At 44.8% G+C, this 26,964-nt stretch overlaps 1 protein-coding gene across 1 annotated transcript; it reads right to left on the reverse strand.

Annotated features, from left to right (window-relative positions):
* Positions 1-697: 697 nt before the first annotated feature.
* RAB12 (RAB12, member RAS oncogene family) lies at positions 698-26,448 on the reverse strand. The gene is made up of 6 exons (XM_046024688.1): positions 25,923-26,448; positions 11,848-11,908; positions 4,729-4,867; positions 3,588-3,677; positions 2,842-2,946; positions 698-1,898 (listed from the first exon to the last, which is right to left on the reverse strand). The coding sequence occupies exons 1-6, from the start codon at positions 26,446-26,448 to the stop codon at positions 1,785-1,787; spliced, it is 1,035 nt and encodes a 344-aa protein (XP_045880644.1). The 3' UTR covers positions 698-1,784.
* Positions 26,449-26,964: the final 516 nt, after the last annotated feature.

Raw genomic sequence — 26,964 nt, forward strand, 5'->3', positions numbered from 1 at the left:
GCTATTTCCTCTGCTGTTGGTTCAGGTCATGATCCCAGGGCCCTGGGATCGAGCCCCTCGTCGGGCTCTGCTCAGCAGAGAGCCTGCCTCTCTGCCTACTTGTTACCTGTCTGTCAAATAAATAAATAAAATCTTAAAAAAAAAAAAAAGATTGTCCCTACTAAACACCAACTCCTCTCTCTCAGGCCCTGGCAACCACCATTCCACTTTGTCTATGAATTGGACTCATCTAGGTCCCTCATATCATTGGAACCCTGTCATTCTGTGCGTGGGTTATTGCATTGAGCAGCATGTCCTCAAGATTCGTCCACATTGTGGTGTGGGGTGAGAATTCCCTTTAAGGTTGAACAATATTCTGTTTCATGTAGAGACCACTTAGGTTTACCCACTGATCTGCTGATGACATGTGGTGTGTTTCCCCCCTCTGGCTATTGTGAATAATGCTATGAACACTGGTATATAAGTATGAGTTTGGGTCCCTGCCTTCTATTTTTATTTTGGTATGTACCCAGAAGTGGAATTTCTGGGTCATACTGTAGTTCTTTTACGTTTAACCTTTTGAGAAGAAGCCTGGCTATTTTCCATAGTGGAGGATGCTGTATTTTTCTCATCTAAAATGCTCAAAAGATGTGAAGTTTTTGAAAAATACTGTCAGATGTATAGTTCGTAATTACACAAAGAAATGTGGCCACTCAACTGTCATTCATAAATACAAAATTTTATTTGCACTTCATTAGTGTAGAAAGACCACAATGCTTTTCATATCACAACACTCAAGACACACCAAGTTATTCAAATACATAATTACTTATTTACCTTGACTAAACAAAACAGTGCAGTTTAATAAAAGATATACCAAAGATAGAGTTCACAAATTCATTATCAGACCAAAAAAAAAAAAAGAACACAGTCTAGGCTTAATAGGAATAAGCTTCACCATAAAGGGGAGAAGTTTTATCATTACAAAGGTATAGAATGTTTAGGTAAATACATGTATGTTCTTTGATATAGTAAAATGTATCTCTTTAAAATTCCTTTAAACAGGATTTGTTTAGGACAGCAGCGTTGTTTTAAAATCTTCTATAGTTTCAAAAACACTTTTCTTTATTGAATCTTTGTAGTTCTTAAAAGCACAGGGTATGTCCATTAGGAAACCATGAGAGAGATTCTGCGGCCTCAGGACCAAGTCAAACCCCTACTCTCTAACTAGTAGTACTCTACCATAACATAACATTAATAAATACCCTTCAAAGACAGCTATGAATGGAGCTTTGCTTTGTGGCAGAAATACTCCCAAACTTCAGAGATGCTACAGTTGGGGGAAATGTCTTGTAGATGAAGAAAAAGCACTTATGATAGCTTTATTTTTTTCCCAAAAGTCTTTAGTTTTACAAATTTTCTTTAAAACAGTAAGCAAAGCACCACTTTCTTTCTTCTTATCAGAATATCTTCTGTCCTCATAATATAATTAACGAGGACAATTATTTATTTCAAGAAACATTATACCTTTCACTTCCTCCATTCTTCATATTAGAAGTACTATGTTTCCCAGTGTATGTACACTAGATGCTGGGATAATGAATGAAATATAATAATTTGGAGGGAAATATGTAATTTATAACCAAAACTTACCCAGGATTGCATATTTGCATATTTACAAGTTAGTGTATAGCTGTGACTTGGATTACAAAGTGCGAAAGGAAATTGTCAAAATGATTGTAGTGCAGAATAGAACATTCTCCCCTTTCCAGGAATCATTTCCACTTTGTCTCCAAAGTAGGAAATCAACAGCATCGAACGTGTGGTCTCGGTGGAGGCAGTTCTGGTGGGATCTCAGGTTCTGGTTGTAACGAGAGGATGCTATTGGATAACTCATTCCTTAAAATATCCAGAGGCATCTTAAGGATAAAGGAAAAAAGACAAATGCATTTAACCCTGCAATGTATCTGGAAGCTCTGCAGATGACACGATTCTATGTGAGCAAAGTATTTCTACTAAAGCTTTCTAATCATCATTTAATTAGATGTTCAGGTATGAAGCCAAAACAATGAGAACCAGATTGAGGGTGTTCTCTGCCACATACAAACACTGGCCAGTCTGGATCATACTCTATGGCAAAGGAAACCAGATGGGATTTCTCTCAACAACGTGTATTTTCACAGAACCTAGTAATAATGGAAATTTAATGCATTAATACAGGGGAAAAAATGGTTCTGCATTCTCGGGGGTATTATCATCACTAAGGGAAGAAAAAACTTCTCAGCAATTATATAAACAATCGTTTTATTAGAAGCTTCTGAATTGTTTGAATTAGCAGATTATAGGTAGTAATAACGTAAATGTAAGTTCTTGTTAAAAAAATCTCTGAATTTAAGCCTACAGATGCTTGAAGAAACTGTTCAACAAAGCTGTCCAGCAATTTTCCTGCAACTTAGTGTCACGGAAAGGCCTAGGCAAGGGAACTGGGCCCCACTGGGGAGACACCTGCTTGCTCCACGAGGTCCCCACTGCCTGTATCTTAATTCTTGTGGGAAAATGGGAAAAGAACAAAAGGAAATGTCAAATAAACATGGCCCATTGTTATACCTGCTCCAGTCACTTCACCAAACCATCTTCAGGGCTCCTCACACCTACTGGACACCAAAACTGGACTCAGCGGGGCCCTGCAGATGTGGCGGCTGCCACAACCCGAGGCCTCCGGCCAAGGCAACCACCTCACCTGGTTCTTCACCTCTGAGTAAGTTCCCTGTCTCCCTTTCTAAGTCAAACATTCTCAACCGAGACATTGTAAAGGGAACAACAGGTCTCACACGAGATAGCGGCCTGGTATCATTATTTTACCTTTTTCAGAATGTCATCGACAAGCTTCAGAAATATCTCGTCCACATTGAAGTTGTCCTTGGCACTTGCCTCACAGAACCGCATTCCGGTTATCTGCTGTGCGAACTAAGAACACAGGGTCATGATTTCTTGGGGGGGGGGGGGGGGGGTGGAATGCCACGCAGTGGAGCAGGTGGCCAGGGGGCCTGTAACCGGGGCAACCACAGCGTTTGGGCTCCTGCTTGAAGGGAGGGGCGGGCCAGGTCTGCCAAGCCCCGTTTAGGCTCAGACACAGAGTTCATGTGTGCGGCACCCACGAGGTGGCTAAGGAGGCACATGGGGCAAACCCCGCCAGGGTGAGTGAGGAAGGATGTGGAACAAAATCCCTGAGGTGACGTGGGGACATTCAAGTTTCCAGAGCGGTAATGCATGTGACATTTACAATGGGAATATCACTGATTCTCCCCGGAAGGTTACAATATCCCAGGGCAAATCATGAAAGCAATTTTACGGCTTAAAAAATGTTTCTCTGTAGGAAATGGTGGGTTAGAGAATAATGTCATATATACTGATGTGGACACTCCCTCCCCTCCATCTTGAAACAATTTTTAAAACTTCTTGCTCCTTTAAGTCCAAACAAAGGAGATGGACGTGACTGTATAATTATTTCATCATTAAAAAAAAATCTACTTAAAAAAAATCTCCCAACGGCAGACCGCACAGCAGTGGGAACAGTGACGTCCCCCTCTACTCCCCATTTCTCTCACCTTTTCACCTTGCTGCCTGGTGATTTCTCGGTCAGTTTCACAGTCCAACTTATTTCCAACTAAGAGAAGTTCTGCATCTTCTGAAGCATACTGTGGAATTTTAGAAGAAGCTGCATTTCAAAGGTGGGCACTGTCGTATCCCGACAGGTAACATAAACCACTCTGCTGTTTGCGATCACTGTGTTCATCCACACCCCAACCGCACACCCCCCACCCCTCCCCCTGCCGGGTCCCTGGCAGGACTGACGCAGGTGGAGTCTGAGACAGTCCTCCACGGCGCTTAGGGCTTTGGAGAGTGATGCAGTAACAGGCATTCTGAGCCTTTGACGGGTAATTTCTAAGAATCTATCCTAAGCAAATGATTTACATCACAGGCAAAGCCCTATACTTAAAATGACCATCAACTGACAAAAGTCCAACAAAATAGATGGAGAATGAAATAAGTTAAGGTATATAAAATGAATGCAGCCATTAAAAAAAAACCCAAACCACCCATACTTTGGAAGAAATTTCAAAGACACAGGAAAGCTGATATAACAGAACATTCAGTGAACTAAGCAGGCTTTAAAACCACATGGAATATGGATTCAGTGTGATTTTTCAGAATAGCAAAAGTATACATTTTTAAATTTACTTTCGCACTTGATTTTCCAAATTTTCTATCATGACAAGATATCATTAATCTTATAATCAGGAAAAAAGTTAAGCTACATTTCTAAGATAAATTAAAAATAAAGCCACAGTATGATCTGTCTTCAAGAAGACTAACCTCTCTTGAATAACTCATTCTAAACAATGACTTGGAACAGGCTGCAGCAAAAGGCCCCTGAATGCCGTAACCTTGGCCGAGTCACCCAAGGGTCTCGGTCTCCGTCTCTGTGCAGAGTATGGGAGCTGAACAGCGCCCATCTAGGGAGGCTGCTGCGGCACAAGCATGGGAAGTACTCGAGAGTACTCGAGAAACAAGAGCACTTGTTCACAAAAAGGCAAAAAGCAAAAGTATAAAAGGGGGGAGAGCATTAGATCTCAAGACCTCAGCAGATCCACAAACTGAGCACCTCATGGGGCCTTGAGGCTTGAGGCCATGGCTTTTCGGTCTATGGGATTAATACAGGTTCTCAGAGGAAAACACAACACCTACCTTATCAATCATCTTCATCCATTTTGGCAAATCATCAAAAGTCTCCTTCTTAGTGATATCATATACTAGTATGATCCCCTTGGCACTTCTGTAATAAGCTGAGGTAATGCTGTTGAATCTCTCCTGACCTGCTGTGTCCCTATGAAACAGCAGCGACAGTCAGCTCCCACACAGTGACCAGAGGGAGCAGCTCCACCTTCCAACACGGAGTGGAGACCCTGCCCCGCCCCCTGCAAGCTGCTTCTAGTCCCGTCCATGCATAAGCATCAGTATTAGTGGGGGGTGGCGGGTGAGAGGTAGTTTTTCTGAGTTAGTTACATTCAGACAAAAGCAGGCGCAATTTCTCTCAAACCAAGATTCTGAAAATCAGAAAACAATGTGAAAAATGATGGAAAGTGTAACCCCCCTGTACACACTTCTTTTTTTTAAATAAACTTATCTCTATATTCCACGTGGGACTTGAACGCACAACCCTGAGATCAAAAATCACATGTTCTACCAACCGAGCCAGCCAGGCGCCACCCCCCACCCCCAACTCTCTCTAAACCAACATCAATGGTTATATCTGACTTTGTTGAGAAGATGACCAAGAGCTGCTCGCTAAGGAAAAGTACTATAAAATCAGTCTTGTTACTGTCTTAATCCTTCTAAGGTAAAAAAGGGGCCAAAGGGGGCAGGGAATAGGTTTTCAAATACAGTAAAGTTCATTATTGTCTGACTGCTACTTTAAAAGCCAGAAGTTGTATTTATTCTCCAGGCTGAAGTCGATCATTTCAACATGAAGAATGATGCAAGCTCACGAACGGTGTAGAGCAGCTGGCTGAGACATTATTTTCTCCATCGAATAAGCCAAGAAACTGCTGAAAACCATCATGTATTTATGAATGAGCTCAACGGAGCAGGACTTCTGATCTGGAGACAAATTTCTCTAAAGATAATGTAATTTAGCTCTTCCCAAAGACCCTGAACTCACAGCACACTCCCGGGGGGCATATGAGACTGGTGGGTCCTGCAGTAACACTGCCGGGGGGCAAGGCACTGAAAATTGGCTTCTTCACTGCAAGGCCATTCAAGGCCTCCCAAAATGACAGCGTGTGGGTTTCTGAGAGGTAGAACGCACAGCTTTTCCCAGATGCATCTGATCAAACACTACTTCCCTTGAGCTGCGCTTTGTGGGACTGTTTCCCTAACATACCCTTCCCTTCGGCAACCGTGTTGTAATTTACAGCTTTATTCACACTGGTCTTGCCCCCAAATTAATTCACATTAGTGATGGCATTGTTATGTCAAATACACAAAAAAGCTTGTTGGCAAATTCATTTTCACATAAAGCAAAGCCATTTGCTTTGTCCCAGAGGATATAAGAATCTCTGGCTGCCTCTGACTGGGAAGGTCCAAGAGGGCCGAGGCTGGTCTGTTTCTGTCCACCAGGGTCCGGCAGGGTGCCTGGCCCGTAGCAGGCTGTCAATAAGCAGGTGCCGAACGAAGTCTACATGTTCAAAATGCAGGAGTTGATGCCACTTCAAGACAAAATAACTTAAAATGCCCCAAACCTGGAAAACCAAATAGGATAAATGGGGACTGAATTCTTTAAGATTCCTAAAAAACTTTAAAGACCACACTAATGGGCACTGCACCTGCAAAGTTAGTGAGAAGGAACTGATTCAGGTACCATTTCATTTACACAAGGAATCAATGAGTAAAATTATTTCTGGAATCCTAGGGAGAAAGGGGTATAATTAATACACATATTTTAGGGGTGCCTGGGTGGCTCAGTCATTAAGCGTCTGCCTTCGGCTCTGGTCATGATCCCAGGGTCCTGGAATCGGGGCCCAAATCGGGCTCCCTGCTTAGAGGGAAGCCTGTTTCTCCCTCTCCCACTCCCCCTGCTTGTGCTTCCTTTCTTGCTGTGTCTCTATCGAATAAATAAATAAAATCTTTTAAAAAAACCAACAACACTTTTATTTGGAAGGGGGAGGGGCAGAGGGAGAGAGCAACAGGGAATCTTAAGCAGGCTCCATGTCCAGTGTGAAGCTCGATGCTGGGCTCAATGCCAAAACCCTGAGATTATGATTGGAGCTAAAATCAAGAGTTGGATGCTTGGGGCGCCTGGGTGGCTCAGTGGTTAAGCCTCTGCCTTCGGCTCAGGTCATGGTCTCAGGGTCCTGGAATCGAGCCCCGCATTGGGCTCTCTGCTCAGCAGGGAGCCTGCTCCCCCCCACCCCCTCTCTGCCTGCCTCTCTGCCTACCTGTGATCTCTGGCTGTCAAATAAATAAATAAAATCTTAAAAAAAAAAAAAAAAAAACCCAACAGTTGGATGCTTAAGCGACTGAGCCACCCAGGTGCCCCCTATAATTAATACTTCTGAATCAATAAGGAATTAAATCTTTGAGAGCATGGTTTCCCAGTCGATCACAAGTTATGGTTTGATCAAATTGGGATCTGATCAAATATTTTTAATACTTTAAAAAATACGCTGTGCTGTTTGGATATTGTTGAGAAACAGTATCTCATTTCTTTAAAAAGTCAAAAAAAACTATACCTTTTTCTACTTTGAAATTTTTGGTTAGCATAGTACTTTAACAATTTAATAGAATAAACCTTTATTCTAAGCAACTTTAATCTGGCTGTTTAATACAACTCAACTGACATTAATTTCTGCACACAAAGAATTAGAATCTAGACACTGGGGGCTCAAAAACAGTGAAATTAGAGGTAACCGTTTTTTGTTGTTGTTTTTAAAAGATTTATTTATTTGACACAGAGAGAGAGATCACAAATAAGCAGAGGCAGGCAGAGAGAGGGGGGGAAGCAGGCTCCTTGCTGAGCAGAGCCCGATGTGGGGATCGATTCTAGGACCCTAAGATCATGACTGGAGCTGAAAACAGAAGCTTAACCCACTGAGCCACCCAGGAGCCCTGAGGTAACATTTTTTAAATTTCATTATTTTTTAAAAAACATTTTATTTATTTGACACAGAGAGAGTGCCCAAGTAGGCAGAACAGCAGGCAGAGGGAGAGGAAGAAGCAGGCTCCTCACTGAGCAAAGGAACCCAATGCGGAATTTGATCCCAGGATCCTGAATTCAAGCTGAAGGCAGCCGCTTAACCAAGTGAGCCACCCAGGTGCCCCTAATTTTAAATGCTTTTATTTATTGTGGTAAGATGACCTGACATGAAACCTACTCTTCTTTAACTCCTTTATTTGGGTGTTAAATATTGTTATGTATAGGCATGAAGTTGTACAGCAGATTTCTAGAATAAAAAAATAAATAATAAAAAAGCCAACAGTTGAATGATAGGGAGAATAAAGGGCATTTCTCATAAAGTTAAAAACACCTGTTGCCTGGGTGAGGCAGTCAGGAATCTCAGAAACATTAAGAAATTAGCGATCTCTGTTGGCTTTCATTCAGACACAGAGAAGAGGGCAAACCTCAAAATGCAAAATCAGAGGCAATCATTCTAACACAAGTAAGTGAGCCAGTAAGTACAGTTTACAAAAACCCCAAGGAGGAACCATTATCAATTTGCCACTCCCATTTAAGGTCATTCCTTAAATTCCATCCATTTGTTTCCAGTTCTGAATGCTTGAGGTAGAAAAGCATCTTCCTTTGAGAGACTATCCTCTATTTCCAAAATATGTGGGTCATGCAAATTTTGTTTTCTATCCTCTGAAGCTCTTTTGCTTGACTTATTTCCCCTACTAAACTATCTGCTATCACATACGGTCAAAGAACAGGGAAATGAAATGCAGACACAGCTCAGCGAGTACTGATTACAGATCTCCTATGGGCCAGTAGCATAGAAGTCGCACCTGAGTTCCTACTTCTCAAAAATTAGCTGCTAAGAAGACACCAATGCAGTGATCATACTTCTATCTTTCTGTGAAGATGCAGAATCCTAATATTTCCTCTTTATCTCCATAAACCTGAGTTATCACTGTCGTGATAAAGAGAGGATTTCTTGAGATTTGCAGTGTACTAATGTCAGCTAAACTGTCATCTGTTGCTGTTGGAATATGTGGTGACTATTTCTCTCTCTGCTTTCTGGTGCAAACTGACAAACTCCTGCAATTCTGTTTCCCCGGTTTTGTAATAAGACCATGCTTTGAAAATTTAGAGATTCTTACTTGTATTTAATACATCCACTTAAAGACGTAATTATTACTTTGCAGGGCAGGAATCAATTTCTGCACACAAATGTCCCCACTTCTTCCAAGCAGAGAATGACAAGCAAGTCTTGATGTTGACATAAGAAAGCTGGCTAAAACTAAAGCCCTCCCACAGGGAAGACAGGCGTGCTGGACAGGTCGGAGGGGCCCTTATATGATGCATGTTGATTCCCTGTGTTTAATCTTCAGGATAGCATCTGAATGTCAATTCATGAAGCTGTCTTCTAGCTGACACACAGTTTTAGCTACACTTACACAAAAAGCACTTTTAAGCACAGAGATGAGAAAACGGTCCTTTTTTCTGGCCACAGATAATCAAGGGACCGAAAAATATGGCAATGATATAAAATGTCGCATAAAAGTGTGATAATGTCCTCTGGAGCTTTCGGCATCTTAAACTTTTAGGAACCTCTGGTTAATATTTCCTCAGCTCGGCTATATCCAGAAATCATCAAGAAAAAAAATGCATTTCTTCTAATCAGATCTCTGTGAAAACCAACTGGGAATGTCCATGGACTAACATTCTAGAAAATCAGAGCACAGCTATTCTTAGTAGAGCAAGGCTACTGAGGCTCTTTGAAGAGCCCTCCTGGCCCCTCCTGGGCCATCAACTGCGACAGCAAAGTGGTGACAGCAGGCTCGCAACAAAGCCGACTATGACAGCGACGGTGCGAGCGCGGCCTCTAACTCTGAAATGAGTCGTGTGTTCCTTTAAGAAGTGAGCCTCGACCTCCATACTTCCGTTCTATCTACTGCATTAACAATAATGAAGGACATGTTTAATCCTCTACACAAATGCTTCAGATGACAACAATCTGGCTTTGAGTTTTGTGTGATTAACAAGTGGCGGGCATTTTGTGGATGTGTTATTCACTGCTGAAAACCCCTTTGGGAAAACGTATGTCCTCCTCCCTCAATCACTGGAATGTTCCCGGTGGAAAACGTGTAATCAACCTTTCCTTCTTTTTGTTTTTTTGGTTGATTTTATTTATTTATTTGCAAGAGAGAGAGACAGAGAGACACAGACAGAGTGAGAGAGCATGAGAAGGGAGGTCAGAGGGAGAAGCAGACTCCCTGTGGAGCTGGGAGCCTATGTGTGACTCGATCCCAGGACTCCGGGATCATGACCTGAGCTGAAGGCAGTCGCTTAACCAACTGAGCCACCCAGGTGCCCCGTAATCAACCTTTCAATACAGTCACTAAATCTCGAATTCTTTCCTAGTTGCATTCTTCAGTAGAGTCAAGCAGAGCAGTTACGCTGGGGAATGCATTTACATCCCAGAGAAATAATGGTTTCAGAGTGTCCTCTGCCTTTCCTGGAACTGTCCCAGCATGCTTTTCCCCACAGGAGGGAGTCACAGGTGAGGCCCTCTTAAGAGATATTCGGAGGCACTGTTCCGAGATTCCAGAAGTAGCCAATGTCACTGGGGCAGACAGTCTTCGTGGGCTGAGTTCCAGGGAGCCACAGGACATCTGAACATACTTTTTATAGGTCAGATTACTACTGCCTGAGATGAAAACTGAAGTATGAATTCAGTAATTAAGGTACATCTGCTTAGCCAGGCCATGATGTCATCACCTAGACACTGCCATCACTCACGAAGCAAGCTCCACAGAGGGCCTAATATTAGCTCCATCACCCTCTGTTCAGTAATGCCCTTCAGACAGGATCTCACCCACAGGTGCGAGGCAGAGGTGAACCACCGGGATGGTCCTTTGAGAGATGGTCTTTACCTGAGAGAGCTTACAGTCAGAAACAGCTCATGTGGAAGATACTTTGTTGTCCCTTCCAGAGCTTAAAAATGGGCAGCAATGTGACAAAGTTTGCGGACTTTGCAAAAAAAGGGCTACTAAAGTAAGAAACATCCATTTGTTTGGTCATTAAGTATTTAGGCAAGGCTGTTAATGTTTCATCACCAAACCAAAGCCCAAACCCCCACACCCCCACACCCGAAGAGTCCTTACGGTGGGTCACACAGCGGCAGGGGACCAAACGAAGACATTACCTCAGACCCCTCCAGTGGGCAGCAGTGCCGGCTCGCAGCAGCCGCGCCCACCCAGGGGCGCGGGCGGAGAATGAAGGCATGGCACTAACATTCAAGCATTAGGTGACCGATGATGCCACAGATGAGGAGCAAGGAACGCAGATGAAAGCAAACACACACATGGTGGACAAACACTCAGAGCTGAGGTGGACCTGCAGAGGAGTTAGTAGGCTGAGTACACGGCAGCGTATGTGACCAACACATGGGCATCCCGGAGCCCCTCCGCGGCGCCACACTGAAGCCAGCACCAGAGGGTCTCCGGTGGTCTAGGGCCGTCTGTGGGCTGCTGGGTGCCCACAGCCAGTTCCTCATGCCCCGCAGCTCCCCCACGGTGACCTTAGCTGCTCATCCGTGGCGCTGCGAGAAGGGGCTTTTCTTGAGGGGCTCTGGATGCATTCCCAGTTGGCACAGGTGGGGCTCATGTCATGCAGTACGAGCCCCGGGGCCAGCGGGAGCGTGTGTGTCCCACCGCGGTGCTCACACCGCGCCACCCCGGGCAGTCCCCGAACCGTCTGTGGGTGGTCCGCACAGATCAGGTCGGCAACGGGCTGCAATTTTTTTTGCATACTCTCGAACAAAATCACTTTAAAAACGTGAAGACAAGCGTTGAGGCAATCACCTTAGGGATGACAATTTGGCTATTAATACAAATGATTGGGAAAGAGGCATCGAGGCCCCAGTTAGCTATTATTAAAGTAACATTCTTTTTCACCACTCCCCAGGTGCAAATGAAGGATGAAATAAGTAGCCTTTTCTAAATTTTCTCATTGTTCATTTTATTTAAAGATGAGCAAAGGAGAGGAAAAGTAGGAGAGGCAAGCCAGCTTGGACAGTTAATTTTATTAGACAGGCGTACAGACTGTGAACACACATGGTGGTTACTGCGGGTGGACCCCCCACTTACCAGATCTGTAATCTGATTTTCTTTCCTCTTAGCTCTACAGTTTTGATTTTAAAGTCAACACCTGCAAATAAATGAAAGTGAAGCAAAAAATAAAGATGCAATTTTCCATAAAAAAGAATCCTATTTGTACCTTTTGTATGGTTATCAGTAAAACAAAAAAACCTGACGTCACTAAATCCCAAAAGGAAAAGCGGAAGTCCACCAATGACTGTGGCGCTCAGTCTACGCTTCCACAGGCAACTGAACGAATCAACCTACGCCATGTTTTACCCCCAACTACCTAGGTAGCATTTGCTAAACGTAGTATGATTTAACACTACTACAAGTTCACCATAAAAGCCACTAAAAGAATGCATTTGGTAATTACATTAACAATTGAATGGTTTTAAAAGAATGATAGATTGGGGGAAATGGAGGAAATGGAGGAAACAACCTTGATTTCAAACAGCCTCAGTCTGAATTTAGAAATTATCTTACCAAATTCTGTAGCATTCACAACAAATTTAGTTAATATATAAACAGGACTTCTTTATTACATTGTCAACAGCTGCAACAGGAATTATTATTATTTTTTAAACAGGAATTATTTTTAAAAGACTTACTTATACAGGCTAACATACCAAATTTTAATTTTTTTTTTAAAAGATTTTATTTATTTATTTGACAGACAGAGAGAGATCACAAGTAGGCAGAGAGGCAGGCAGAGAGAGGAGGAAGCAGGCTCCCTGCGGAGCAGAGAGCCCGATGCGGGGCTCCATCCCAGGACCCTGAGATCGTGACCTGAGCCGAAGGCAGCGGCTTAATCCACTGAGCCACCCAGGCGCCCCCCAAATTTTACTTTTTATTCACAGGTGAAGCCCTCACATTTTAACACTGAGCAAGACATCATGTATCACTCACTGTCCTTTTCTAATTAAGCCCTTAAAGTTTCAGGTAACTTTTAAAACCAAATTTTCATTTGTATATGTTACCTGATACGGGTCTCAATTATAGAAAAGTTGTAGATTTCTTTTTTTTAATTTTTAATTTTTTAAAAAAGATTTTTATTTATTTGACAGACAGACATCACAAGTAGGCAGAGAGGCAGGCAGAGAGAGGGGGACGCAGGCTCCCTGCCGAGCAGAGAGCTCCATGCGGGGCTCGATCCCAGGACCCTGGGATCATGACCTGAGCCGAAGACAGAAGCCTAACCCACTGAGCCACCCAGGCGCCCCGAAAACTTGTAGATTTCAAAACAGTGTTTTTTTTACACCATTTTCGCAACTAAGAAAAACAAACCAAAGGGATGCCAACGGAATCTGAGAGTTAGAAACACTCCCTCCAGGAACCACTTCCTGACTGTTTCTTGGGATCCAGAGTCGCTGTGCTGCCAGGCCTCTAATGGGGAGGGGCCCGCCGCTGCCAGTGAGGGCTCAGCAGCCACCCAGTGGGTGAGGACCCCCTCCAGGGCTCTCCATCTCAGGGATCTGTTGCAGCACTGCAAAGTCAGATGATGTTCTTGAGGTGAAGCGAAAGACATGTGACTGACTTTTATAATTAGTAACACACTGCAGATACCAGTGCAATACAGAAAGACATGTTTACAACCCGGGCTTCGGGGAGGCAGCTCTCAGTCTGTGCAATGAAGAGAAATGGCAGGAATATAAACTGTCACAAGAGAACAGAGCTAGGGAATATGTTTTAATTCTGAATCTCTTACACCAGCCATCATTTCAAATGTCACTGAGTGAAAGCTGGTTAATTCCATTTCACTTTCAGTTCTGGAACCGATTTGCTCTTCAAACTCAAACGACACCCTAAACCAGCCTTGAAACAGGAAGCATGTTTGTGGACTACCAGTATCCTCAGAGTTCCTGAATGACTCAACCATAGGGAAGCACGTCACTTAAAGTGATATTCTTTTGCAAGGCACAAGAAACAGCCTGGAGAGATTTGTTATGTTCTGATTTTAAACACACACACAGCTTAAGGACAAAACAGCCACTCCTGCTATTAGCTACAGTGAGGGCCTCATCCCGTTACTCTGTGATGGCAAACTACAAATCAAATTCATATTTTTGTCATGACCACTATTCTATTTTGTTTCCAGATACTTTGAGGGTTTTTTGGTTTGTTTTGTTTTTTTTACGTTTCAGCTAAGGGGGCTGTAACTTCGGTAAAACTTGTTACAGAGGCTGCTATTTTATTAAAAGGATAGGCAGATGATACTTCTTCCGTGAGCTCTGCTTCAGGTCAGTTGAAAGAAGCCCTCGAAACAGCCAGCACCAGTAATTTTTGTTTTGATTAGGCTGTTTCCTCTCAAGAATCACTCTGAGCCTGAATATGCCAGACACTCTTTTTCAACCTACTTGAACTTAGGCAACTTTTACGAACAATCCTTTGTAACCACAAAGTCTAATGAATAAAAGTAAAAGCTAAGGCTGTCAGTGTTCAGAACCAGGAAATAAGCGGTAATGCTATCACCATGTGGTGGTAAGTACATTACTAACTTAATAGGAAAACAAAACGAAGATGAACCCACAGTGAACAGGATTAAGAATCTGCTGAGCCAAGATGAAGACTGTCTAGTCTCAGTGAGATTAGTGACAACTTCACTAACAACAGAAAAATAGCCCTTGGCTAAATCTAAAACCCCATAAAAGGAAAGAGCCCAGGGCACCTGGGTGGCTCAGTGGGTTAAGCCTCTGCCTTCAGCTCAGGTCATGATCTCAGGGTCCTGGGATCGAGTTCCACATCGGGCTCTCTGCTCAGCTGGGAGCCTGTTTCTCCCTCTCTCTCTGCCTGCCTCTCTGCCTACTTGTGATTTCTCTCTCTGTGTGTCAAATAAATAAACAAAATCTTTAAAAAAGAAAGAAAGAAAGAAAGAAAAGAGCCAATTAGAAGAGCGCTCTCTCTCGAATGCCATATCCTTTACCACATTTAACCACCATTCAGTAGCCTGTAACAACCGGAAACTTACTCCAGCTTTATGGCTTGTAACAACTCAATGTTTCTAAAAACCTTCTTACATGAAGAAAAAAAAATCTCTCAGTATTGTCTATTTTAAGAATTTGCATGTCAGAGAAGTTATGATGATCCTTCATAGAAGGTAGTAAGTCTTTCACAGCTTCAAATGTTCAGCGGATTCATTTCAGGAACGGTCAGCACAGAGCTGGTCTGAGAAGGAGCTGCTAGGACCGATGTTTAGGAACAGGCAAGGGGCAAAAAAAGTGGCATCTCCATAGTGGCCCTTGTTGAAAACCCTGTTTCCTACAGGTAACCCGACGACCAGGGGAAGCCGTCAGTCCTACCATCAGTTGATGGGGACAGTCCCTGCCCTCAAAGGGCTCAGTCATACTGACCTAAATCACCAGCCCATGCAGCTGGCAAAGAAGTGCCTTTCTTTGCTGTTCTCTCTTCTTAGAGTGCCTCCTTGTCTGTCCAGAAAACTTTTTGGTCCCAGGTGATTCCCCATCTGAACGCTTCTGCCTAACCCCCTTCTGCCTAACCCCCAAGTCCCAAGTGTGCACTCTGTTCTTTGGACCTGAACTGTCCTATCCCTTCTTTGTTGTATTGTGCCTCCCCGAGGACACAGTCGTCTCTGACTCCCTGCAGTCTAGGATACAGCCTGGTACACACAACAGCAACTCCATCAATCCGACAGACGAGAGCCACTCCCTCTTCTCTACCAAACATTGGACACATAAGGAGAAATGCTGACTCTTCTTGGAAAGCTTAAGGAAATTCAGGACTGATCAGTACAAACAATACAACAAAACTCACACAAAACACCTCAGTAGGAAGGAAAGACAGATGTTCTCAGGGTCTGGTGACACATACAGTCACCTGTATGTGTTTCATTTCAAACAGAGTGTTTCATTTCTCCTACAATTCCAATTGTTGATGGTAAGTCCTTAAAGGATGGGGCAGTCGTAATATGCTCATACTCTCTCCCTCCGTGCCCTCATGGCAGGGGATTATTATGGTAATAGTTGATTCAGTCACTTAGATGGGAAGTGGTCCACTAAGTGAATTATTCTAGCAATAGGAGCTTACCTTTAAGCTTACTAATGCTATGAAAGTCTTTGCAAAAATATTTTCATCAGAAAGGACACAATTCACAGAACTATTAACTCCTGTATCAATGGGCGCAGATGGTTCTATCTGAGTCACCCTGTCTTCTTGATCTTACTTTACTTCAGCAACAATGATAGTGGACATCTGTCAGACCCTCCGTGCTGACATGGGATCCTGTGGCGGCCCAATGAAGTGGGCATTATTATCCTCATTTAACAGAGGGAGACACTAGTGTGGAGAGAGGGCAAGGTAATTTGCTTTAAGGTCATCTCACATGCTAGCTGAGTGGCAGGATCTAGATTCAAATTTATAACACTGCCCACAATGAAAACTTGTTACAATGAACGTCATATGCATGCCAAGAAAAAGGCAAGGTGTGAAATGTTCTGTAAATGACCCTGAACCACCCTAACTGAGCTGCAAAAGAACAAAGCCTAACTTTGCACTTGGCCTTCTTTGTATTTGTCTTTCATAAACCTTAGCAATAGCATAAAGAATTGGCATATTTACTGCTGATAAGATTTCTAAGTTCCCCTTCAGGCAAAACATTTCTAAAACATTACCATAGTTCTCTCTGCCAGGCCATAAGAAGTTACAAAATTGAAAATGGCAAAAATAAACAGAAGCCTCTTTCTTCACATTCCTTTCCAGCAAAAAGCTAAACAAATAAAAGCAAAAATAACACCAGGATCCACACCTATGATGATAGCTGAATGGACTTCTCTTTTACTTCTTTGCCCATCATCTCCCCTCTAACCCCAAGATCTGAGTTTATTTTACTTAACACTTTCAAGAGGTTGAAAGATTTCACAGACTTTGAAATTAAATCTGTCCCCATTCAAACAGTGGTTATGATGTTACTGCCACTTTAAAATAACAATGTTAAGTTTACACAGAGGCTTTTCTTCCAGGGATACAGATTTTATAAGGCGTCATCCAATTTCGGCCATGATATTTCTACTAAGGAAGAGGATTTCCGGCGTTTTCATGGAGTCGAGAGTGGGAAAATAAATTAAGAAAGGAGTCAAATTCACACACAGAGAGGTAAATTTAACATTGGAGAACAAGTCACTGGCACGTGGGGCCAGTCTTCTGCCCAAATGCCACCTACCAGAGGAGAGTACAACCTAAGTTCACAGAGGAAAGCGCCATGTAAAGAAAAGGATTCAATGACGATTCAACGCAAGAGAAACCAAGTGCTATGACTGTAAAATACCCAGCAGAAGGTACTATTATTAAAATAGAAAAATGATGTATGACATTAAAAATGCTCACCGGGCCAAGGACGTGAAGGCTCTATCCTATCAGTAAGAGGTGCCTCTTTCATTCCAAGCTGGACACGCCAGCCGGTTGTCTCCCTGTCCCTGACACACGCAGCACAAAGAGGGAACCGTGCACTTGACTGGACCAACAAAGGGGTACCATGAAGTGCATGAAGCAGGGATGATCTGAGGGGATCGACGTCAAAGGAGAGGCAGGGAGGGAGGCGAGTGTGTGCGCCCCACAGAGCCCGTCAGAACAGGCAGGCGGCTGCATTTTCACGAAGCATATACACTTAGGAAAGACCTTCACAGGAGGGAGTTTGTTCCCTTCCTAATAAAAACATTAAGAACTCTTCTATGTTGTTTACTGCGCTTCGGTACTATTCTAAGGGTTTTATGTTCATTAATTCACAGCAGTATATCCTCTTAACAATTTTATGAGGCAGGTATTACTGTCCCCATTCTACAGATGAAAACACTGATGTCAGAGGGGCTAGTAGTAGGCCAGTCACCAAGCAGGTAAGTATTAAGGGCACTGATCTGAACCTGGTGGAGGGCTCCAAGTTACATTCCTCCCACCTCACTGTGCAGCCTCACAGACAGGACAGCTGGAAGGTATAAACATATCTTTAGATTATATTAGTTTTGCATTGTTAGGGAAATATTTTTAAAAAGAAGAGTGAGGCTTGCTGGCTGCCTTGGACAATAGTTCCCACACCAGCAAGGCTTCCTCTGCTCCCGGGTTACAGACAGACCCCTCTGAAAAGGCAAAGTTAACTCGCCTTTGGTCTTAAGAGGAAGAGACTATAGAGGGAGGGGAGGAGAATCTGGGAAAAAAACCCCAAGCCCCAGAAGAGCAACAGTGGATCAGTAATATTTTCGTCATATGCACAAAACATTAACTTGACTATTACTCAGATTAGGTCCATAAAAATGCAGACTGTCAAATGCATTTTGCACTTCACCTGGGCCATGTATTTACATTTATTTTTTAAAGATCTGTTTATTTATTTTTGGAGAGAGAGCATGTGTAGGAAGCAGGCAGGGGCAGAGGGAGAAGGAGAGAACCTAAAGCAGGCTCCATACAAAGCACGGAGCCCCACAAGGGGCTCGATCCCACAACCCTAAGATCATGACGTGAGCCAAAACCAACAATCAGATGCTCAACTGACTGAGCCACCCAGATACCCCTAAATTTTGATTTTCGCATTCACCTATATATTTCAGTATGTCTCTCTAGAGGATAAAGATTCATTTGTGGAGTGTTCCAGGGGTTTTGCATCTATGGCATAAATTAGGAGAAGGGAACATAACCGACCTTAATAATGGCCTCTTTCAGGCCAGGTACCCAAGATATTACACTCCCATTTATTCCCGTACCAGGAGATAAGAAAAGCATGTAAGTCCTACTTATTTCTTTCCATGAATGAGGAAACTGAACTTAAGCTGCTCACTTAAAGACACAGGACTGCTCGTGAGAGAGGGGGCTCCCACCCGGGACCCTGCATCCACCTCTCAGATCCACTCCTTCCACCTATCACACCGAGGGGGTTGGGGATGGAGGGGCCTCTCTAGAAGGAGTAGTGGCCAAGGAGAAGGCGGAGTGGTTTTCTTTAGAAGTTGAAAATTCAAAGTGAAAGACGGTAGGTGTGATTTGGTAGGTGTGACTCGGTAGGTGTGATTCGTTAACAGTATCCCAGGCCCAAGGTTCTGGTGCAGGGGTCTGAGGAGGGAGAGAAGGCATGTGCACACCCCTTCACCTGGGGACTGGCTCAGCCTCAGGGGGTCCTGAATCCTAACGGAAGGTGGGAAACAATTTTATTCATCAGCTACTTCTACCACAGCGGCCTGAAGTGGAGTTGTGGGCTATTGTTCAGTTTTGCAAACTAAGAAGACATTATTATGTAAGCCCCAGAAACCAAACAGTGGTGGCTGCCAGATTTGGGGGGGGGGGGAGGGAGGAGAAGGTTTTCCATGGAATATAGTGTTCTGTTAAGCTGGTGCTGTGTTTTCTGGTTTTAAAGGATAAGGAGTTTCTGAAAAACATAATCACATTCAATCAAGGGCACTATTTTTTAGGTCTGTAGTTTTGGTTTTTCAAATGTCAAAGCTGTACAATCAAAGGACAAAAGGGGAATAATCAATTTCTTCCTCTGTTCAAGTACAGCAACATAGCATTTTATCTCTTTCCCAATGTTTTATTGTGGCTGCTGCCGCGACTCTGTCTCTTGCCCTTCTCAGAAGGACAAGCCGGGTAAGGAGGCACTAGCTTTGTGCCCTACAAAATGGCTAGCGGAGCGGTGTCTCACATAAATAAATACAAACAGCCTCTCTGCTAATACCTACTGACTGACTACATCACACAAAGCTACATTTACTTTACACATTCCAACAAATGCTTAATTAGAACAAGGTATCTGGCACTCAAGGCTGGAGAATAGTTTGGACTTAACAGTTCTCAGAGGAGCCTACTCTGCCTTCTGAAGCCAGTTCTAAGATCTGCTAGCAGACGGCTCCTGGCCATTCCACGCGGCTGGAGGGAGAGAGGCAATCTCTAAGAATCTCGATCTCTAGCATGCATAATGAAACCTTTCTTCTTCCATGTGGCACAGGGAGAGAAAGGCTGAATGCACTTAAGTCAGGCCTTTAAATAGATTTTTATTCAACTTCAACAACCACACGGCACCCCAATTTCCATACTTTCTTTGAAAGCGAACTGTTCCACAAGAAGGGACATGCTCAGCACAAGCCTCTCCTTTGGCACCCAGTTCATTAAATAAATCAAGCTAATGACAATGCACAGCATCTGCTGGTATAAAAACGAAATGTTAACCATCTGCATCTGTTCCGTTCACACTCACATCTCCCTGAGTCATCGTGTTACATCATTTTGGCAGGGCAGTGAGACAGCACTGAAGAGGCTCTCGGTCTTGGGCTCTTGGGGTGGGAATTCTGGACTACGCTCCCTAATTCTCTTTCAAGTGAAAACACTTAGGCAGATCAGCCACGGCATGGAAGACTGCATAAGAGCAAACAGGAGCAAAATAAAATACACGATTTAGAATTTCAATCCAGTAGTAGATGCTCATTCTGGGTTTTCCGGCAAAAAAGTCTGACCTGTTTCCAGAACGAAGCACAAGCAGTCAGCTTCCCCTGACGGCGGTTTCACTGCTTTGAGGTAAAGCTGACCAGACCCTCGTGGGCTGCATTTCACCCAGCGCGACCCCTAACACTCGAGGCCAGAACCACAGAAAGCCGTTTCCGCAGGGGCTTAGCGTTCACCTGTTTCCTGCTAAAATACTCTCCCCTACCTGCACCACTAAGTTTCCTGCCCATGAAGCAGGATCCCCAGCGCACCTTCGGCTTAACTCCGGACTCTGACAGAAGCACCATCTTGGGGCCAGCTGGGGGCGGGGGTCTACCGCACTGATGCACAGAGAGGAAAATGCGGAGTGCTGAGGTCCTTGCAACTAAAGTCAGAGAACTTTTTAATTCTGATAGTATGTCTCTCCTAATATTTTTTTGGTCTACTTCACCTTTTCTCCTTATTCCTTTCTTTTTTTTGAAAAGTTGGTAGCAGCAGAGTTTCAAAAATGTCTTTAGTTGGCAAAATAAAACAGCTGGCAATCCCAGGCTTCCACTGCCCGGGGGGATACCTAACCGCCCAGGAAAATTGGAATTCTGGTCTAGACTGCCTTACTCCTACTTTTCCTCTATTCATTCATATAAAATTTTGGAAAATTTTAATAAATATGTAAAACGCTGAAGATGTTTGAATGTCTGAATAGTTAGGTAAGAAATCTAATTCTTAGGGCATATTTTAAAGTCCAGAATGCAAGTGACGAGTGATGACAGCGGCATAGTTAAAGTTAATTTCAGTGATACCATAGGTCAATGATCTTGCTATCTTCACAGGCCTGCAGGGGGACCAGATTCCATTAAGTCCTGAAGGACTCTGTGATGTCTGATTGTGAGTCACGGAATTTTCACAGAGCAAAGTAACTTTAAACCTTAGAGTAAGCTAAGGAACAAACAGAAAAAACTCACTTCTAGTCCTGGTCCTGACCAGCTGTGCCACAGAGGGTAAGGTGCTTACCTCTCTGAAACTTTGCTTCCTCATCTATAAAATGGGAATAAATTCCAGGATGGCTGTGAGGATCAGACAGTGTCCCTTTTGCTGGGATATAGTAAGTGCTCAATAAACAGTAGCTACTGCTAATAGAATGTTGTATTTTGTATGCAGAGACAAGGGAAGTACTTATCCAAAGTCATAAGCTAGTTAGTGACAGAGCCTTAAATCAAAAGCCCAGGTTCCTCATTCTTACTCCAGGGTTTTTTTCTAGAATGCAATGCTGCCCGTGCAGGGGTGAAGGTGGGTGCTACCTGGTAAAACCATTTTAATTCAAACAAAGTTAACAGCTAGCTTCCAACAAGTACTCAGAAATAAAACAAAGGCCAAGAAATACAAAATTTTAACGGGTTTTCTTGCATGTCAGATAGTTGTAAATTTCTATAACAGAACTAATTTGTTTTCACTTCCTAAACGTCAAAACACTGCTCCTGTATTTTTTTTTAAGTTTATTTATTTAAGTAATCTGTACACCCAACATGGGGCTCAAACTTAGTACCCTGAGAGCAAGAGTCACACAGCTGTCTTCAACTGAGTCAGCTAGGCACGCCTGCTTTGTACTTTTTTTTTTTTAAAGATTTTATTTATTTATTTGACAGATAGAGATCACAAGTAGGGAGAGAGGCAGGCAGAGAGAGAGAGAGGAGGAAGCAGGCTCCCTGCCAAGCAGAGAGCCCGATGTGGGGCTCGATCCCAGGACCCTGGGACCATGACCTGAGAGAAAGGCAGAGGCTTTAACCCACTGAGCCACCCAGGTGCCCCTGCTTTGTACTTTTTAAAGGACCTGTCAAATTATGCAGTTATATCGGGCTAATTCAATTCTGTGGATACAAAATCCCACTTGAAAATAATACTCCACCTAGGTAATTTCCATTAAACAGGTCAATTACTAAAGAGTCTTTTAAAAGTTTTTACTTAAATATTTTAAGTAAATACAGTCTTTTTAGCCTTTCAAGGCCTGGCAGATTTTGTGTGTGTTTTAAACCAAATCAACTTCGGATTTGATAAACAATACAAAACAAACAAACAAAAAAACAAAAAAACCCAACCAACATTTTGCTCATTTTACAAATTAAGTTCTTTCTCTCAAATCCTTTGGGATTTCCACGACAATCTTTTACAGAAAGTTCAAGTGAATCTGAGTCTCTGTAACCAGGCACTTATTGGAGCCACTCTTCTCCTCTCTGAACTAGATGAGGCCATCACTTGAGAGACCCACCTGGGTGGGTGGGCGCATGCTCAGAGACTTTCCTGCCATGGTATGGGGCCTGGGGTCTCTTCCAGACTCTGCTGTCATGAGCAGCACACATCTGCAAGCCAGACAGGGAAAGTTCACTGTGGAAGAGAATCTTCCTCTATGTGGATCCAACCTTGCTACTAAAACTCAGAAAACTGCCTCAGAAGGACAACTGGCCATGAGCTAAACTGCTCAGCCGGGAGGCATTCAGGTGAGACGACCACAATTCACCACACCCAACACTACATTTAAATAGCATTTTTCTAAAGGAACTTGGGGAATGAATTCATCTTTACAGCATCCAGACAACAAATCCTCTTCCTGCTGCCGGTATCAGAGGGGCTTCCACTGCGTTCCTCGAATCTTCTGCACATGTCTCCAGCACTGCTCTTACCAACATGGGTCATCCTATTCCCCACAGGCTCTGAGCCACTTCTGGAGACCACGTCCCCTTTAGCAATGGATCTCCAATCAGGAACATAGTACCTCACGCCCAGTAGATGCTACGTAAATGATCTGATTGCAAGAAGGAACAAACAACTCAGAGGCAGAGACTGAAGGGGGGGCTAGTTAGCATTCTTGAAGTATCTTCGTACTCTGGATTAGACCAGAGGTTATCAACTTTCTCTGAACTTCCCACAATTAATCAACAGTTAGCGAGCCAAGAACTATGGGCTATGTTTGGAAGAAACAAAAATGAGCAAGACAAAAACCTAACCACATAAGGAACCCCACAATGGTAGCAGCGTGGGAGATATGTGAAATGTATATATTTATGTTTGCCAGGAGGAAAGAGAACCAAACTGCCTGGTCTCCTTGCCTCCTGTTTCTTCATCATTCCCAAATAAATATCCTATGTAATCTTGCCAAATTAAGTTTCACCGTCTCCACGCCAATGCTATATTCAGAGGCCTTTCCAGCTCCAGTTGCTATGTGATAAGGTCCATGCTCCTTAGCATGGCAGTCAAGGTCTTAAAGCCTTATTCCTGAAGTCTACTAATGAGTCTTTCCCAGAATGTGGCCGTGAGACTGTGATTTATACTAGAAAATATATTTGGCCTTTGTCCACATTCCAGTCAGAGCTCCTAGAACCCTTGGAATTTTCTAGGGAGCAAATTATAAAGGTGTCTTTTGGTATGTTAATGAGGTGACTTTTGAGGTCACTAAAAGATGGGGGCTAGTCAGCAGAACCAAGTGATTAGAGGGTCTGAATTTTTGATCCCCACCCCAAGGAGGGTAAAGGGGATGGAGATTGAGCCCAATCATGAATGACTAGTGATTTAACCATGCCTATGTAATGAAGTCTCCATAAAACCCAAAAGGGCAGGTTCAGAGCTTGAGGGCTGGTGAGCACATGGTATATGGGGAGAGAATCATCCCCAGGGACCACGGAAACACTTCCTGCATCACCTCCTTTTACAATTAACTGGTAATCTACAAAGGAGAAGGTTTGTCTGAGTTCTGTGAGCTGCTCCAGCAAATTAATCAGACCTAAGGAGGTGGTTGTGGGAACCTCTGGTATCTACGGCTGGTCAGTCAGAAGTACAAGTGAAAGCCTCTACTTGCAGTTGGCTCTGAAGGGGGCGGGGGTGGTTTTGCACAACTGAATGCTTAGCTCCTGCTCAGAAAACCCTTCTTCACCTCTTCTCTTTCCCACTCTAAAGCACATCTCTGCCCATCTCCTATCCACGCATCGCCCCCACCCCCCAACCTCTCATTTATCCATCTATCAGTGCCTGGGTTGATTTCTCTTTATCACACAGTCCGGTCATATTATCCCTCTTTTTATATATTTTGAAGTATGCAGCCATCAAACACTTTTACTTCTACTAAATTGCCTTTACCTCTATTTACACCGGGTACTAAAATAACAATGTAAACCTCATTTGATCGTTCAGTAACTCCCTATCCTCTATATGGTCCAAGATTGGATATTTAAAACAGGTACAGTAATGCTACTCAGTTTTAATATCATGGTTCCAGGCGTTATCATTTTAAAAACAAAGGATACGGAGAGCCCAAGCATTTCCCAAATAGTCCATTCTAAAAAAGGACCAAGGGAAACACTTCTCAAAGGTGAAACAAAAAAGTATGAAATTTGGGGGTTTCATTTTCCAATTAGACATTGAAAATGTAGTACTGTTCTGTTACATTTAAAAAACCATGCTTCCCCAAATTGTACTGCCTTGGCTACCACTGGTTACAACGCTAAGTATGTGGACAGGAACACGGGAAGATACGTTTAATTCTGTATTTCAAATTTAAATACTATTCAATGTTTCTTGGACCTCCTTGCAGGAGATCCTTTACTGCCTATCACTGAAGGTGACTGCCCTTTCCTTTTAAGAATTAGCTCATCTATGTGGTTCCCCTAGGTCTGACAGCTTTAACAGGTTTTCCATAGGAAAAAACTACTACCCATACCAACCTGACAAACCTCCATACCAAGTCTCCTAAATCTGACTTCATTAAAAAACTTCCCCTCTGCAGTTTCCATTTTAGATGCTGCGGACAAAATACTTTCTGACCTGGAGTTACTGTATTTACTTCACTGCTGCACTTCACCCACTTAGGTGATTTTGGAAGACTCCTCCCTATTTCAGCAAGTCGCAGGGTTATTTGCGGTCACGGACAAGTACAGCTGAAGTCCCTCTGACCCGCACTGACAGTTAAAACGAGAAACTTAGTGTAGATTTAGTCTTAATATTCTCCATAGAGCCTCCGCAGGGAATTTCAAACTTCATTATTTCGGCGCATTGGAAAAGTGAGTTCAAAATTAGCAAATAAGCCCTGGTTCTCACAAGGTGAGACTAAGCACCGGAATTCGCTGTAGATGGTCCACTTTGGCCATTTCGCCAGGCGCAGAGCTTCAACTTCACTACACTGCCCCGCCTGCTTCCCACCTCGCAGCACCTTTTCCTTTGGGTGAGTAATGGAAGGGCCAGGAGATTCCGTGGAGAGATTCTCACACTGTCCCTGAAAACTGAACGGGACCAATGCATCACCCTGGTCTCATGACCGGCCCTTGGAGGGTGCGAGAGGGGACGCTGGTTCAAAAACCAGCTCGGATCAGGACGTGGGAGGGGCGTGAGGGGTTTGAGCCGTGGGAGGATGCACGGCCCGGAGGCCCCAAGGACAAGTCTGCGTGGAGACTACCACGAAAATCTCGGTCTGGCCTTAGGAACGGGATCGAGGGACTTCCATTTGGAGCCGCCCCTCCCCCTAAATTTCACCGAGAGGCCCATCCACCAAATACAAGGCCACCAGCTGTAGGGGGAGAGGCTCACAGACGCAAAGAAAACGCGGCCGGTAGAGCGCTGGGCACCGCGGGAGGGCAGCGCCGGCGGCGGAGGGGCCCAGCCGGGGTCCGGCCCAGCCCCGGCGCCCTTACCCACGGTGGACTTGCAGGCCTCGCAGAAGGTATCGTCGGTGAAGCGCTCCATCAGGCTGGTCTTGCCCACGCCGCGGGAGCCGATGATGATGACCTGCAGCTTGAAGTCGGCCGGCCTGGGGGGCTGCTTCCTCCGGCGAGCCTGGCCGCCCGACAGCGCCGGGGAGCCCGCGCCCAGGCCGCCGCCGCCCCCGGCCCGCCTCTGCAGCGCGGCGCCCGGATCCATGCACGCATACGGCTCCCGCTCGGCCCGCCGCCCGCCGCCGCCCGCTCCCGGGCCGCGCGCCCCGGGCCCCGGCGCCCCCTCGGCCTCCGCCGCGCGCCGGGGGTCGGCCCCGGACTGGGTGTCCTTCCGCTCGAGCGGCCCCGGCGGCCCGTGGGCTCCGCGCTGCAGCTGCGCCTCCGGCCGGCTCCCCGCGCCCGCGTCCACACCACCACCACCGCCGCCGCCGCCGCCGCCGCTGCTGCCGCCGCCGCCGGGAGAGGAGGAAGGGAAGCAGCTACTCCGCAGCAGCGGCAGCAGCATCCCGGACGAGGAGGGGCAGGAAGCGCAGGCGCGGGGCGGGCGGGGCGGGGCGGGGCCGCGGGACCTGCGCGGGGTGGGCGGCCCGGCGCCCGCGCGTCCCCTGCCGGCGGGAGGACCGTGCGCCTAGCGCTCCTCGTTCACCCCGCCGGCTTCACTTTGCGTCCTCCTAGTCCTTGCTCTCCCATACCCTGCTGCTCCGCTTCCGATGCCCTCTCTTCCCTGTCTTTTCTTTCTGTTGGCTCTTGTAACTTCTCTTTCTTCTTCATCCTTCCGCCTTCTCCTTTTTCACTCCTCCTTTCCCTTCTTTCACTAGACACAGTCCCCAAGCACGACTGCAGTTCATTAGCCATCTCTCCCCCAAACCTGCTACATTCTCAAGATAACATCCCCCAAATCACTGTTGCAAACTCAGAGAGTTGCTGGGACGCTCGCAAGTCCCCGAGCCAGGCCTTCTCCGTCACACCCTGCCAACTGGGGGCTCCCGTGCAGCCCCAATCACGCTAAGGCCCCACCCTC

The sequence above is a fragment of the Meles meles genome, chromosome 12, assembly GCF_922984935.1.
Source record: "Meles meles chromosome 12, mMelMel3.1 paternal haplotype, whole genome shotgun sequence".
NCBI classification, from domain to species: domain Eukaryota; kingdom Metazoa; phylum Chordata; class Mammalia; order Carnivora; family Mustelidae; genus Meles; species Meles meles.

Coding starts and splice junctions, on each gene's coding strand:
- RAB12 (XM_046024688.1), bottom strand. CDS start 26,448: ATGCTGCTGCCGCTGCTGCGGAGTAGCTGCTTCCCTTCCTCCTCTCCC. Junction 2,947..3,587: donor CCAGGCAGCAAGGTGAAAAG/GTGAGAGAAATG, acceptor CTGTGTTCTTAG/TTCGCACAGCAGATAACCGG. Junction 1,899..2,841: donor TCGATGACATTCTGAAAAAG/GTAAAATAATGA, acceptor TTTATCCTTAAG/ATGCCTCTGGATATTTTAAG.